This window comes from Histoplasma capsulatum, genomic scaffold (genome assembly GCF_000149585.1).
Source record: "Histoplasma capsulatum NAm1 scaffold_12 genomic scaffold, whole genome shotgun sequence".
Classification (NCBI taxonomy): Eukaryota; Fungi; Ascomycota; class Eurotiomycetes; order Onygenales; family Ajellomycetaceae; genus Histoplasma; species Histoplasma mississippiense.
In genome coordinates, this window is record NW_001813971.1 from 198,751 (window position 1) to 214,506 (window position 15,756).

Here is a 15,756-nt window from a genome sequence, read left to right on the forward strand (position 1 = left end):
TCAATTCAAGCCCACCAGGGAAGAAAGGCGACGATGCACTAGCCGTTTTGAGCCTAGGCTGAAACAGCCTCAACAGCCACAGCCGCAAGTCGCTTCTGGCTTCAGTCTGTTCGTCTCGCATTGCGTCTAGGGGATGGCTACTAGTATATTCAAGTTTTGACGAAAGGAACCAGTCCGTTGGGTCTCCTTAAATTTGCTTGAACAAGCCAATTGAAGCAGGGTTACCGCCTCCTATTTTGAATTATTTTGAATCACCTAAACAATACCTGGTGCTTTTTCTTGAAGAGCTCTCCGTTGGATCTGGATCGGCTATCTTGAAAGCGTTAATCCCATTCTGCTCCCGGGCGGCTTTCTTGGTCACAAAGGCTTGATACTTGATTGATAACCAAATTGACTTTAGTTGCCGGAAATGTTCGAAAATTATGAGGCCACTTGGACCACGCGGTGAACTTATATAACCTCCATCCCTTTCCCACTAGTTAATTAGAGGACTTGGACTTACACAGTTACATTTATTCTGTTGACTGGGTTGCTTGGGAGCTTTTGACTCGCATAAACGACGAGGGCTATCAAATAACACGAGTCTAGGATTTTCATAAATTGCATATCGAAAGTACTCCCGAAGCTATAAGGTCTGCGATCATGAGATCTCCGACGTTGAGATCGGAAAGGGCACCATTGAGACACGGCCATTAAGCTGGTGAAAAATGTGCTATTTATGCCAGATGGCGGGCAATAGCTGTGGGATAGAGCGGAGCGCAGATGGCATGACTGTTGTTAGGTGGGAATATATTTCCGGACGCCCTTTCTCCGGGACTTGACTGGACAAAACGCTTGAGGATGAAGAATTTAACGGCCTGGGAGAGTACGAAGGGGAAGAAGGGAGTGGAACAGATGCTGAATAGGAATGCATTATAGAATTGGGTGAAACCGAGATGAGTGTAAATTGATGACTCGAGGAAAAAGGTAAGGGACCAACGGTGAAAAGTCGGGCCTTCCCGAAAAGTGGTTGATTCGAAAGAATTGCAGGATTGCCAGCTGGCTCATTGACGAAATGCTGGTCAGCTATTTCAACTGTTGCTCGTATGCAGCTTCACTGGTAACAAAAATCCTCGGAGGAAATGTTGGCATGATGCCCACCACCGGATAAAAACCAGAGCCAACTAATGGGGTCAAATACACTGTGACATGCAGTGATGTTAGGTTGTATCCTGCGAAATTGCTGCCATTTTCGTAGCACAAGATTATCGAGAGTAATCAATATATATAATAATATAATTACCCTTCGCCCCGATTTTTCAATGGCATATACTCGATCACGTGTCGCCGCTTGAGCAAATCTCCAAGCTCGCCCAACTCAGCATCTCCACATGCGATAACTTCAATACTACTAATATTTACCATACCAACTCCTTGCGTTGTTACAACCAATAGCGCAATGCCCCTACCAGCTGTTCACCATGGACTCTCAACTCCTCACCCCGCTCAGCACCTTAGAAACCAGACTGAACAATCTCCTAATTTCCATGGTCTCTTCCCCAACAGCTGCAGGAGCCCCAGCAGCTGCCCTCTCACTCCTAGAAGCAGATGACGCCGTCTCGAGCGCCCTTAAAACGCTACACACGCACCAATCGAACTACGCCAAAATCCTTCGTCTGCGCGCGGAAGCGCTCGCGCTGGAGCAACGGGTGCGCGACATCGTCCGCGAAGTCGAGAACGTGGGCAATGAAATATCCACCGCATGCCAGCAAGGGCCTGGTGCAAGCGATGACGATGGCAGTGACACAGATAGTGAGATGGAGACGGAAGGGGAAGATCCCGATACGCAGATGGGGGGTGTATCGACTCGTTCTCCTCGTGGTTTCGGCGGGGTAAGGACAGGGAAAGGGAAGGCCACGAACGAAATCGACTACAAATTACTTGTGAATTTTGCGCGTAGGATTAGTCGATATAACAGTGATGCAGCCGCCGGTGTTGCTGCTGATACTCCCGGGAAAACAGCGTCGCCGGAAAGGGACACGGAAGGTCAACAACAGCGAGCAAGTGCTCATGAAAACAATGGGGAAGATGCTGGGCGAGTGGGTACGGGCGGGCAGCGGGTGGCCAAGGGTGTTGGAGTTGCCGCGCTGTCTCAAGAGACGGTGTCCTGGCTGGACGAAACGGCGAACTGGTCGCGTGATTTGTCACGTATGGCATTCCCGAGTGAAGAACAAATACGGATGGGGTTGATGGGTCAATTACAGGCGAAGGCGAGCGAAGGAGTGGATGTGGAGAAGGAGCTCGAACGCTTAATCCGTGCCTCAGAAGGTACAGGCGCGGCTGGTGGTGATGATGAAGATAATGATGCGGGAGGTGGGCATGCGACGGCAGCGGATGGGATGGCTATTGGGCGGGAACATATATCCGTTTCTGGGCATGGCCATGCTGGAGGGTCCATTGGTCAGGCAGATACTGTTATGGGAGGAGTTTCAGCACCGAAGGAGAAACCCAAGGCTGTGTTGGATCTGGATTTATATGACCCCGATGAGGATGATTAAAGGCTTCCAGCCCAATTGAATTAGAGTTCTCTATTTTGAAATTCGGAATCTTGGATGGGTGTATATCAAGGATATTCTTACAGGCTATGGGATGAACCACCCTTGTTCGAGTCTTCCGCCTTTTCTAATTCTTCACCTTCAAATGCCGACTCATCACCAAACTTCATCAAATACACCATGCCATGCCGATCTCTACAGTTCGTTCAAATTACTCCTACTCAAACTGTCGCACGATGACTATACTGGTATACAACCCAATGATCTTGCCAAGATATATAAACCGGGAAAATGAAAGTTCTGTACACAGTGACCACAGCAAAAGTCATAAAAAATCGTGGTGCTAAACACCAGTGGGTTCAAAATAATACTATACAAATAGCAGCATGCATGCAAGTAACTCAACAAAGTCACATACGATGCACCTTCGAATTAGCCGTGATCTTTCTCAGCCGCTTGCCATAGTAATAAAAGATGATCCCACAAGCACAGAAAAGGGTTGTCAAACACATGTTCAGCATGATAGCGGGAATGAAGCCACTGCGCTGCGTCCATGGCGTAATGAACTCGCTCAAGCCGTAGCCCCAGAGGTTTTTGTTCACAGTAATGGTGACGAAGATGCTTCCGGCAATGGGCTTGTAGCTGTCGACAGCGTACGTGCTGGAGATAGATGGAAGTGCAGCTACTTGGATTCCAATGGCGGTATAGCCGATTATCACGATTATCTATAGATATTTGGTATTAATCAGACGAAGTAGCCATGGAACCCAAAACAAGTAGATTGCCGTGTAGTGGTGGTGGATAAAAAGGGGAGATTGTCATACCTTCCAATCCCATTTGTGCTCGTACCCAAATGCCACGACAAAGTTCCCAATAATCATAATAATAACATATGGTATCATAGCAGGGAGCCTCATCTCCGGTTCTCGAATGCCTCTATTTTTCTTCGTGGCGCGCATAGAAATCCAATCAGAGAGGTACCCGTTTGTGGCCAGTCCAATACCGATACCAACTATCACGGCAAAGTTGAAAAATCCAACTGTCTGACTGTTGAAATTATATGGTGGTGCCGCAAAGAGCTGACTCTGGGTTACGTTAACCACGAGAAAAACGCTGGCCGACCAGGAAACAATGAAAGCTGCCAGGTGGACAATAGGGAAGATGTGGAGCTTCCAGGGGATCCAAAAGTCAAGCAACAGACTTTTAACTGGATGTTCGACCATCAAAAATGGTCTAAACTGTCTCAATGAAGGTTTCCCCTTGGAAAGGTATGGATCACTGTTTTTATGTTCATTTTCGATTTCAGATTCTGTGGATGGTTCCGCCGAACCGGCTTCCACGTTGGCGGCATCCTTATCAGTCACACCGTTCCCCGCAGCCAGATCCCTTGGGTGAGTCCGAGGCCATCTCGTTTCAGGGAAAAAAAATATCAATAATACTAAAACAAAACCTAACAGGCCGACATTGAGCCACCAGAAGTCACGCCAGTGTAGATTATGCGCCATAGATCCGGAAATAACTGGTGATATCTAGCAATAGTAAGTATCGACCTTGATACAACCCTTGCGTTGAACAGGAAATCATACCACCAACGCTCCGAAATAAAACGTGAAGTAGAGCGTATTGTATGCGCCCCGTTCGTGGAGGAACATAATATCCGCGATTATTTGCGGCTGCGCAGTCTACGTAGCGCGTCAGATGAGATAATTTTGGGATAGATATGGACAAAGGTTTCTCACCTCTGCTGGTCCAGCACCAAAGCCATTCAAAATGCAGGCTCCCATAAAGCTCCCGTAGGACGTGGCAAGGCCTCTCCAAATCGAAGCAACCAAACACACCAAGGTAGATAAAATCAATACTGGTCTTCTTCCAAAGCATGTTTGCAATGGAACCCTACAGGTGCCCCGTCAATGAGCGGCCAAAAAAAGAGAGGAAAGGAAAGGAAGGAGAAGAAGGAGAAGGAGAAGGAGAAGAAGAAGATGAAGAAGAAATGCTGGAAACGATGACTTGAATCAATCTCTCAACTCACCAGAAAAAATTGCTAAACCCAAGAACAAGAATACAAACACCAGTAAACTTAACAGCACCAGCTAAGTCGGTATCAAAATCTTGGATTAATTGAGGGAACATAGGGGCCAAAGCTAGGGGGCCAAATGCTTGCGTAAACGTTACTGCTGTTGAGAGAAACATTGCAGTCGCTTTCCAGAAAGGGTTCCAATTCTATTTTGTCAGTAAAAGATCATTTATTTCGAGTTCCAGCAGGAATGGAAACGGTCATGATATCCAGCATATCCACAAAAAGTACACTCACCAAGGGATCGCTGGGATTATTAGAAGGCTGTGGGACCAAGACACGATCTGAACGCTTAGACGACTTGACAAAATGATGGGAGCCAACATCCGTCATAATCTCCGTGCCAGGGTAGATCTTGGTGTTCAACTCCTTCTCAATCCTAAACAAGTTTAAGTCAGTGACGAATGGTAAATATATTAATCATCTCCAATGTGTCAAACTGACTGCCGGAGGGCCTAGATATGGAGGATGATATTAGTACACATCTCTTCTCCCAGTTTGTTTGGATAATATGAATTGAAAATTTGTACTCAGAACCTAATATCTAGAGTAATAAGGTACCAAATAAAATATATATAAGAAAATTTCAACCTACCTCTTCATCATTGTTCATCTCCATTTTCGACGCAACGAAAACCGGATAACTATGTAGTAAACAGACCCAAGTTGAAGACGTGCAGCGAAATCAAATATAGGGCTCGACAAGTAATGTAACCTCTAGCTACTGAATCCAACCCATTGATGGGCTGGTCCTCCTTGGTTCTTGGGGGGAAACGGTTTGTTCAGATAAGGTAGAGATGAAGAGGATGGAGCGACGACCAAGTCGATTTCACGGATAGCTTTAAGCAGTATATATAGATGCTCTCCGCTGCGACTCTGGAGATTGGAAGGAGAGGTGGCGCGGCAATGAAAGCACTCTACTATTCCACTAACTTAGCTTGTTTAGGATGGAGTCATTATTGGTAGAAACGGGGTTTCTAAATTTGTCTCTGGATTGAGTATGACAGGATGATTGTTTCATTGTTGGCATTACTCTGACACAGGGGCATACGATTGCATCCATGGACAGAACAAATCACCTTCATGAGACAGATGCCAATCACCATTGTGAAGCAGTTCGGGGCAGCACAGTACCTGAGGATGTGCGGGGTATCTTTTGCACCATACTCGTATAATTCAGGTAAACGTGATCTGCTAGATGCGAAAGTGGCAGACTTCTGATTAGGTTGGGGAGCAATCCTGCACAATCAGATAGTACCGATCTGCCTCACGCATCAGGTCAGATCACCCCGACATCCATGGATTTCTCATGCAACTTCCCAGAATTATTCGGTGCTTCTCCTAATCCTTCATTGGCTAGAGTCAAGAATAAATGATGAATATGACACGCGTAAACAAGCAACAACAGCTGCAACTCGCTGCTTGTTGGGAGTGCATACAGCACATTCGGTCCAATCCAAAGGGCTTGGGCTAGCTGGAACTCGCACCATGACATTCTTGGACAACGTCAATTTCCGAGAAAAGCCCCTTTGATGCCACGCTTGGTTCGACCTGTTGAGCATAAAACATCCTGTTATAGGTATCCCGAGATGGGCGATACCAGCTCGAGGATTGACCGTTATGGCGCAGAGGTTCATTAGCTCCTTGTTAAAAGCTCGTCATGACCCACTCGCCTCGTCTCTAATGAATGACCCCATTCCTCTATATCTCCGCTCGCATTCGATGGCTTGGAAGGCCGGTTTGTTAGCCGGGTTCGGCACACAAACTCGGCAACTTTTGGGAGATCGACGTTTGAGAGTCCTTGGGGGTTAGATCCGATATTACGCAGCAGGGGTGAACAGGGCTGAGGATAAGGAGCACAATTGGCGACATTGTGGCCCTTCTTCATGATCACCATCAGCGGAATGCCAGGCTGAAGTGGAGCAAAGACGTGGATCACGGATGGGGCCGAATTTAACTATAGTTGGTTGTTTATATATTTTTAGTCAGCCTGGCGTCTACTCATCCCAGCACCTGAAGACAGAGGACGACAACTCAGCTCAGACATCGAATTCCGCTGGAATGCATTCAACCGTTTATGCTTACCTACCATTCTTCTTGAAACCTCTCAGATATCTGCATAATGCTTAGCTGCAAGTACCACAGCTGTGGAATCAAAGCACTCAATGATGCTGATATCATCGCGGATTTTGCGTACTTCGCCTTGTGATCGATGGTAAATAATAACAGCGCCCATAATCACAGCAACAACAGCAGCAACGAGCCAAGATGGCTGCGGTGGTTCTTCCTCCCCCGGCGCAAAAGTTTGCTGCCTTGTTCCTGCTGCTGCTGCTGCTGCAGTTTTCTTACTCACTGTTGTATTCTCGGCTCTTCCTGTTGCTTTCCTGCTCATCACATTCTTCTTCCGTTTCTCTAATGTGCATGCTTTTCCTTGCCCATGCGCCCATCCGCCCATCCATTCTACAGTGCAATCCTGTGGGATATTTGTTGATAGTCCTATTGTTACGATATGACTGCATCAGACCCTGTTTCTCAGGTTGGCGCGCAAGAAGAGCCTACGCGCTCTCGTTCCCGCCATAAATCCTACCCCAGATTCATCCCGAGATTTCAAGCGAGCTTACTCGACAGACTGCCGTTTTCCGCTGAGAGTGACGTCTTACGGTCGTCTTCTTTAGCGTCCGAGTCTCGTCCTATGGGCGGAGAAGATCGCAATCCGAAACATAATGGACATCGGAAATCATTCTCCTCACAACCATCGCAATCACCCCAATCACCCCAATCACCTCCTATAACACCGACAACTCCGATAGCTCCCGTTCAAGGTGAGGTGGAAAAAAAAGTTCTGCTTCTCGAAAGTGATTGCTATGACAAGCTTGGATTCAGCTTCCCGCGATGGAAAAAGTGGACAATCCTCAGCGTCGTCTTTTTCGTACAATTATCAATGAACTTCAACACTAGTATCTACTCCAATGCCATCACGCCCTTAGCTCTCCATTTCTCTATTTCCGAGCAAGCTGCTAGAGTAGGCCAGATGATTTTCCTTGTTGCCTACGCGTTTGGGAGTGAGCTGTGGGCCCCTTGGAGTGAGGAGCTTGGTCGGTATCCAGTCATGCAGCTTAGTTTGTCTCTGGTTAATCTATGGCAAATACCCTGCGCGTTGGCTCGGAATTACCACACCATTGTGATTGGGCGCTTTTTCGGCGGTTTATCCTCTGCTGGTGGTTCTGTTACACTGGGGATGATTGCCGACATGTGGGAGCCCGATGACCAACAGTTTGCTGTCGCTTTCATTGTACTTTCGTCTGTTGCGGGGTCTGTCATAGCGCCCATCGTCGGGGGCTTCATGGAGTTTTACCTTGATTGGAGATGGAACTTTTGGGGCCAGCTCATCTTTGGAGCAGCAGCTCAACTCGCTCACTTATTGTTCGTGCCAGAAACAAGGACTACTATCCTGTTAGACAGAGAAGCTAAACGGCAACGTCGGGCGGGAGAGACAAATATTTACGGCCCCAGCGAGATCGATGGGATGGGAATTACTATGAGAGATGTGGCGATAATCTGGGCCCGACCGTTTAGTATGTTTGTACGCGAGCCCATCGTGTTTTGTTTGTCACTTCTCAGTGGCTTTAGCGATGCCTTGATTTTCACCTTCCTCGACTCGTATGATTTTGTGTATGCCCAATGGGGATTCGGTCTCATACAAATTGGTCTAGCTTTTATACCGTAAGAAGATTCCATTACGCATAAATGGTGTCTAAAATTTGAATGCGTTCTAACTCTGCAATATAGTATCCTCATTGGATACTTCATTGGTTATATCAGCTTTCTCCCCGTCATGATAAAGCACCGAAAGATTCACAGAAGAAATCCAAAAACCCTTGAACCGGAATCAAGGTTATGGTGGTTGTTATTTAGTAAGGCTATTCTTTCTTATGTTTCTGGATATCTGTGAAGCTGACATGGTTGTTTTACGTTAGCGGCCCCTCTAGAAACTATAGGCTTATTCGGATTTGCATGGACAAGTTTAGGTCCTCCTCAAGTACATTGGATTGCTCCCATGTTATTTTCCCTATTGATTGCGGTTGCAAATGTAAGTTGATATTCCCATTCATGTTATCCAAATTAATTGTGTTCATTGTAATTTAACGAGACCATAATAGTACTGCATCTACATGGCGACAATTGACTACATGGTCGCAAGCTATGGACCGTATTCAGCGTCTGCGACGGGTGGTAATGCACTCGCAAGGGATTTCCTTGCGGGGATTGCAGCGATGTATTCAACCCCGTGTGAGTTTTATTATGCCCATTGTCAATGAAAATTTCATTTATTTTGCTAATATAATGTAGTGTACGAATCAATCGGCAACAAGTATCAACTTGAATGGCCGTCGACCATTCTCGCCATTGTCTCATTTATTGTCACCGTTCCCATTTACGTATTTTACTGGAAAGGCCCCATAATCCGAGAGAAATCCAAATTCGCAAAAACTCTGGCAACCGACAGGAAGGCTCGGAACATTCGCCAGATGGGCGAAAAAAATAGGTCAAATATGGGACAGACGAGTGAAAGCCAGCTCAGCCAGTCAAGCGGACTGATCTATGGGGTAAACAGCAAACATGGTATTCATTAATAATCGGCGTTTTTTGAAATGGATTTCTGTTGGAGGGCTTAGAGCATCTTGCTCTCTGCCATGGTATATCGTGGTATTCGGGTATTCGGTAGGTGATATTTTTTTGGGGTTTTTTGTCCATGGCGCTTGCACCAGCATAAACATTATTACCCCTACAGTAGTTATATGATTCGATGTTAATCACGGCGAAAGTTTGGTGGCATTCGAGTATGGCCTGTTTGATTGATTGATTCTTTTATTATTCTTTATGATGGGCGTTTGTGTAAAGGTGAACATAACTACCGTGTGATATACCTTACGTATAGTCATTACTCTGCATAATTTTACTTTTTTTTTTTTTTTTTTTTTGGCGAGCGAAGGGAGAAACAAAACAATGGGGAAAGAAATGAACAAAGGTTGGATAAAATATGTGCAAAGCCAAGTTTTATACACTGAAAGTTAAATTCGCGACGCTCATCGGCATGAAAAGGCGCGATGGCGGAGTGGTTAACGCGAGAGACTAGAACTAACTAAATACAAGCTCCATCTCTTCCCTTCGGGGGCGTAGGTTCGAATCCTGCTCGCGTCGTACTCTTTTTTTTTTTTTTTGTATTTATTTTTCTCGTCTTTTTCTCATCCTTTTCTTCTTTGCTATTGAATTTACTGGCTATTTGATTCCTAATTCCAGAGACGTTGGAAAATAAGTCCTTGCATTTAACAACAGTTCAGTGGAATCCAATCTTGATGCCTAACTCGACAACCAAACTTTAGGCCTTGAGCCCCTAAACCCGCAGCCTGCTAACGGGCGTGTACTGTACCATGATTGCTTGACTACAATATAAATTTCTAGCCTGTGCGAAGGGACTTATTTTCCACGCATCCGTATATTTTTTCTTTTGTTTTTGCATGTACATACAAAAGCATTAAAGCGAGCGTAGAGAGCGAATCATTCTTAAGTGTTCTTGCTCTGCTCACCAAAGACCATTCCACACAGTTGTTTCACCAAAAAAAGATCTTAGCCGTTGACCTCCTGTTGGTGCGGACGCAAATGCAGATTATAAAAGGGGTTGTAGAAATGGAGTGGAAACAATGCGCATCGCATTACGGTAAAAGACCAGAAAGAACGAAAGGAGGACTTCGCAAAAGCCGGTTTCCCGTCAGAATGGTGAGAAGAGATATTTCTCTGTATTATTTTTTCCCCCCAGGGGATGTGACTAGTGGGAGGTAAATGACCTGTTTTCCCTAAATTTACGTGTCAATTTCGACTTCCTCTCTACCAGGGTGTGAGCTTAAGAACCCTTCCAAACCACGACGTTGGATTCTTCTGCTTTTCTGTAGCCACCTGCACGGGGGCCTCGAGCTTGCCATATCGCTGAAAGTCCTCCTCTGTCATGAACGGCGTGAACACTGCATCAGCTGGCTGTTTCGGTGTAGACATTACAGAGAGGTCAATATCACGAATCATTTCCATTGTGACAATTGGCTTGGTTGGAGGGGTCCACGGGCGGCAATTGGGAGCAGACGGTGTGTCTGGACCATTGCTGTTATCAGCTGTGGATACATCTTCACCGGTTCCCGCTAGTCTGCGTACGATGTCTGGGTAGTTCTGTAAACGATGTGGGTGGAAGAGGATATCCACAACATCCTCGCGCCGGCAGAGTTGAGTCTCAAGACGTAGGTATTCTTCATGGTTAGAGCAATTACCGTTGCCTGCTTCATTTTCATACCTCTCCTTCTCAATAGCGAGCCGCTCTGTTTTCCACCGGAAGCAATCGTCCCAGTGACGTTCCATCAGCGTCTCGTTGGGCTTTATCAGCTGCGCTATCCAGACACGGTCAATAGATGCGTTGAAACGAACCTTGCGGAGCACGTGGAGGTATATGGTTTTCCAACCGGGGCTTTCCGCACTGGCATGCTGTGTCCAGCAAAATGATGTGAGGCAGGACGGGAACGTGCATTTCGCGCGGAGATCGATCTGGTCAAAGAAACACGGATAGCGCTGGTCGAGCGGCTCGGAGACTGTGTTGCGCGGGATGTCGCAGAGGTCCATAATCGTGCTGTCACTGAGGCGCACATGCGGGCAAGTGGGCAAGTCAAAGCCGTTGAGGATCTTGGCGATTTGCGCCTTCGAAGCGTGTTTGTGCATTGGCAGTGTGAGGATGTCGTAGTGCGTCCATAAGGTGTATCTGCGACCATAGACATTATCCTCACTCAATGCAATGGAGTGAGGGGTTCGCATCTTGTGCAGCCGAGTGGGCCGTCCATCTAGATCTGCAAAGCTAAAGCATTTGCCCGGCTCTACCCAGAAGCCTCTGGTGTGCTTAATGCATGTGCGCTCGTTGACGGGCTTGTTAAGGTCGGTTGGGTGAAAGAAGAGGGGGAGATGCCTAGAGTGACATGGATCGCAGCAGGCGAGTTTCCGGTTGGACTTAAATCCACACAATTCGCGGGAGCGGAGAAAATCGTAGATCTTCAATTCATCTCTTATAGTCTGGTTCCTCGTGGTTTTTTCAAATTCCTGGCGCATTGAGGGGTCATTCAAGTACGATGGGGGGATTGCCTCAAAGAAGCTGTAATAGAAGCGCTTGCAGGTCAGGGAAAAGACGAGCCTGGAACCCGGCGAAAGGAATGAATGTATGAGTTGGAGAATTTCCCCAGGCAGGAATTGCAGAGTAGGCTTTTCGGACATCATTTTTACAACCTAGAGCCCCGGACTTGTTATATATATGAATGTATGTATATTGTCCACGTTATCTGTGGAAGGTTCACTTGGGAACGGAGGAAATGCCCAGTCAAACAGAAGCAATATTGTATATGGGTTTTCCTCCCAAAGGAGATAATAGTTGTTGGTTCTGCTGGGTGGAATGGATACGGTGTCCTTGTCGTTTGAGGATCCCAGCTGGAGAAGAAAATAACCGTTCAGCCTACCGTGAAGCGCCCCAACCAGCGCTTCTAGGCACAAGTTAATTTCAGGTGCAGGGGCACTCAATTCTACTGGTCAGGAGAAATGCGAGTTCTTCATTGGTTTGAATGGATGCCGATAGCGAAGCCACGAGGGGCAAATGGCGTAGTATTCTTTTTCTTCAATTTTCAATACAGCTGGTCGTTAGGAGAGGCCATCCCATCATTCCGTGGTATAACGTGAGTGGCAGCACTGCGGAGACCAACTTGATGGAGATAAAAGGGTTCTGGCCATGAAGAATTGGTGGTCATAGAGGTGGTTCCCAGCGTAATGAATGTGGTCCAAGGCTGTCCAGAGATGCCCCAATCAGATACTTTTCTATCCAGCCAGATGACACCTTGGCAGCTGGGGATATGGCATATCTCGAAGCATCAGGAGAGAAACGACAACATTCACCTGACATGGGGAAGCTGATTGATTGAAACTGGCGAGCTACCGGTGGAACAGCTTCCGGTCTTGGGACAGGCGAACTGGCTGCTGGCTGCATCAGCCAAGAATCAAGATCTATTCCAAGTGTGAGTGACGTTATAGAAGCTGTCGGAGATCGTAGCGATGATGAACCTCGGCATAGTTACTGGTAACTAACAGGAGAAGTCTCCATATAGAAATTCCGATCCGTCCTCCGTTGCGACACAAACAATCAAGAATCTCCAACATCTCCTCCAACAGCACCAATTTTTCTGCGACTTACTGTCAGCCACGACGCCTTTCCTTTCCCCACAACGTACGATTGTGCCTGTTAAACCACGAGCTAAGGCGCTAGATGCGGGCCAGGCCTTAGCTGCGACTGTCTCACATCGTATTCCTTGAACTGGGCCTCGGTGTCATATGCTCTAGGCAATGATTCTGAGTTTCGCAGTAAGCCTCCCTTCCTCACAGCAATTGCGCTTTTGCTTGTATGTCTCCATTAAAAATACACATACACATGTAGATATATATATCTATGGGTTCTGGGTGGATATCCCCACTCGTCCTATGTTACTTGCGCGAACTATATCCTATAACCCGGCTACCAAATTATGACTGAAAGAAAGAAGCCGTTCACTAATGTTCCCAATGGTCGTATGGCACAGAAATCGCCCTTCACGGTCGATGTCCCGGGCTACGAGGCTGTCCAGGGAGAAGCCATCCCTCGCCGAAATATAAACTACAAGGACCAATTGCTCGAGCGACCAGAGGACTCAATCAACACCGTATATGATATCGTCAAGCGGGGGGCTGCGAAGTTCGGAAATGCAAAATGCATGGGCTCGCGAGAGCTTCTACAGGTGCACAAGGAGAACAAGAAGGTGAAGAAGCTGGTGGGCGGGGAGGAGCAGGAGGTGGATAGGGAGTGGTCATACTTTGAATTAAGTGGCTACAACTTCATCAGCTTCCATGAGTATGAAAAATTGACTCTGCAGCTCGGGGCGGGTCTGAGGAAGCTTGGCCTGGCCAAAGGGGATAGGCTCCACCTTTATGCAAGTACGAGGTAGGGTAAATAAAAATATACATCCACATCCAGCTGCTGGTCCTGTTGCTTACTTCTGCTAACATTCCTTTCCCCCAGCGATCGGTGGCTTGCTGTGGCCCATGGTGCGATTTCGCAGTCCATGCCTATTGTTACCTCGTACGACACCCTTGGCGAGGAAGGGCTGCGGCATTCAGCTGTAGAAGCTGGTTCCAAAGCTCTCTTTACAGATCCGCAGCTTCTGGGCTCAGTCGCTAAATTGCTGGCTGATGCTAGATGTATCAGAGTGGTTATTTACAACAAAACCTGCCTGCTCCAAGAGGAGGCGTTGAGTTCCCTGAAATCTGCACATCCTACGGTGACTGTTATCAGCTTTGAGGAGCTCAGGAAGCTTGGAGAGGATCATCCCGTCGAGCCTGTTCCTCCAGATGCGAAAGACATGGGCATGATCATGTACACTTCAGGTGCTACGGGACCTCCAAAGGGCGTGTCCCTGAAACATAAACATGTTGTCGCTGCTGGTATGTACGCTGTTCAACTGGAGCACACCCGACTAAAACTTTGACAATCCTTCTAATCAGTTGTGATATAATAGTTGCTGGAATCGATTCGATGATTGGACGCCATATTGGTCCCAGTGACACTGTCCTAACGTTTCTCCCCTTGGCGCATATTTTCGAATTTGTATTCGAGCACGCAGCACTGTTCTGGGGTAGTCCAATGGGCTACGGAAACCCCAAAACGCTTGCAGACATATCCACCCGCAACTGCAAAGGTGATATCCGGGAGCTCAGGCCAACCCTGATGATCGGTGTGCCGGCTGTGTGGGAAACCGTGAGAAAGGGCGTCGTTACAAAAGTTGGGCAAGCTGGGTTGATATCGAAAGCGCTCTTCTGGGCAGCTTTCTACCTCAAACGTACGCTCGTCAATCATCAGTTTGGCTGGTCGGCTATTTTGAACTCTGTAATCTTCAAAAAGATCACCGAAGCCACCGGAGGCAGGCTCAGATTCGTTATGAATGGAGCTGGCCCCATTGCTCGGGAGACGCAAGAGTTTATCTCTCTGGTGGTAGCTCCCATGGTTATCGGATACGGTTTAACCGAAACATCCGCGTAAGACTAGCAAACTTCCTTCCAATGATTTTTTCTGAAAAATAAAAGAAGATGGTACAGCTAACCGCAAAAATCCGATAGCATGGCGTCTGTTTCCGATCCATGGGGATGGTGCCATGAGACGCTGGGCGATATCCCCGGCTGCGTTGAAGTCAAACTGGTTGATTTCCCGGAAGCAGGGTATTATACAAAATCTACGCCGCCACAAGGCGAAATCTGGGTTCGAGGGAATAGCGTCATGGAAGGATACTATAAAAACGACCCCCTAACGGCCGAAGTCATGACAGCGGATGGCTGGTTTAAATCCGGGGATATTGGGCAGTGGGATGAAAATGGCCACCTCCGAGTCATTGACCGGAAGAAGAGTCTAGTCAAGACTCTGAATGGGGAATACATAGCACTGGAAAAGGTGTGTCTTGGTTTTATACAGCTAGCTCTTTTCTTCTAACTTTAACCGTTGTTTTTTTTTTTTTTTTTTTTTTTTTTTTTCAATTATTATTAATATTAACAAGACGGGTTTTGCGTAGCTCGAATCCGTATACCGGACTGCGAGTGTAGTGGGGAACATCTGCGTTTACGCGGCGCCCGATAAAGCCAAAGCAGTCGCCTTGGTGGTCCCCGTTGAGCAGGCGTTGAAGAACGTAGCTGTAGAGAACGGCATCCAGAACCAGGATCTCGTCCATGACAGGAAGCTTCGAAGTGTTGTGCTGCAGAATATGCAGACGATCGGACGGAAGGCGGGGCTTACTGGGTTGGAAATCATTGATGCCGTTGTGCTCGTGGAGGAGCCGTGGACGGCGCAGAATGTAAGTTTCCTTCCTCTTCGAAGGTTTTTTTTTTTTTTTCGGCCTTAAGCCTTGAGTGCAGTAAGCAGGCTAACGTGTTTCTGCAAAAACAATCTTAGGGGCTCACGACGGCGACGGATAAACTGAACAGGAAAGTCATTCATGACAAGTATAAAGCTGAAATCGACGATGCGTATGAGCGCGGATAAGAATGCAGGCCTCCTAA

The 15,756-nt window shown here is 47.1% G+C and overlaps 6 protein-coding genes and 1 non-coding gene across 7 annotated transcripts; 4 read left to right on the plus strand and 3 right to left on the minus strand.

Annotated features, from left to right (window-relative positions):
* Positions 1-1,460: 1,460 nt before the first annotated feature.
* HCAG_08633 (predicted protein) lies at positions 1,461-2,537 on the plus strand (the record flags this gene model as incomplete). The annotated part of the gene is made up of 1 exon (XM_001536262.1): positions 1,461-2,537. One exon carries the CDS (start codon positions 1,461-1,463, stop codon positions 2,535-2,537), a length of 1,077 nt encoding a protein of 358 aa, XP_001536312.1.
* Positions 2,538-2,944: 407 nt separating this feature from the next.
* On the minus strand, positions 2,945-4,724 carry HCAG_08634 (predicted protein; the record flags this gene model as incomplete). Its single annotated transcript, XM_001536263.1, has 4 exons — positions 2,945-3,259; positions 3,359-4,063; positions 4,121-4,216; positions 4,602-4,724. 4 exons carry the CDS (start codon positions 4,722-4,724, stop codon positions 2,945-2,947), a joined length of 1,239 nt encoding a protein of 412 aa, XP_001536313.1.
* Positions 4,725-5,042: 318 nt separating this feature from the next.
* HCAG_08635 (predicted protein) lies at positions 5,043-6,844 on the minus strand (the record flags this gene model as incomplete). The annotated part of the gene is made up of 5 exons (XM_001536264.1): positions 5,043-5,063; positions 5,204-5,252; positions 5,743-5,825; positions 6,278-6,565; positions 6,749-6,844. 5 exons carry the CDS (start codon positions 6,842-6,844, stop codon positions 5,043-5,045), a joined length of 537 nt encoding a protein of 178 aa, XP_001536314.1.
* A 273-nt stretch (positions 6,845-7,117) lies between these two features.
* HCAG_08636 (hypothetical protein) lies at positions 7,118-9,242 on the plus strand (the record flags this gene model as incomplete). The annotated part of the gene is made up of 4 exons (XM_001536265.1): positions 7,118-8,183; positions 8,607-8,698; positions 8,769-8,898; positions 8,959-9,242. The coding sequence occupies 4 exons, from the start codon at positions 7,118-7,120 to the stop codon at positions 9,240-9,242; spliced, it is 1,572 nt and encodes a 523-aa protein (XP_001536315.1).
* Positions 9,243-9,710: 468 nt separating this feature from the next.
* Positions 9,711-9,810, plus strand: HCAG_09419. Its single transcript has one exon. It is a non-coding gene; the product is annotated as a tRNA-Ser (tRNA).
* A 684-nt stretch (positions 9,811-10,494) lies between these two features.
* Positions 10,495-11,913, minus strand: HCAG_08637 (predicted protein; the record flags this gene model as incomplete). Its single annotated transcript, XM_001536266.1, has 1 exon — positions 10,495-11,913. One exon carries the CDS (start codon positions 11,911-11,913, stop codon positions 10,495-10,497), a length of 1,419 nt encoding a protein of 472 aa, XP_001536316.1.
* Positions 11,914-13,247: 1,334 nt separating this feature from the next.
* Positions 13,248-15,739, plus strand: HCAG_08638 (predicted protein; the record flags this gene model as incomplete). The annotated part of the gene is made up of 6 exons (XM_001536267.1): positions 13,248-13,654; positions 13,733-14,154; positions 14,229-14,745; positions 14,827-15,154; positions 15,273-15,551; positions 15,650-15,739. 6 exons carry the CDS (start codon positions 13,248-13,250, stop codon positions 15,737-15,739), a joined length of 2,043 nt encoding a protein of 680 aa, XP_001536317.1.
* Positions 15,740-15,756: the final 17 nt, after the last annotated feature.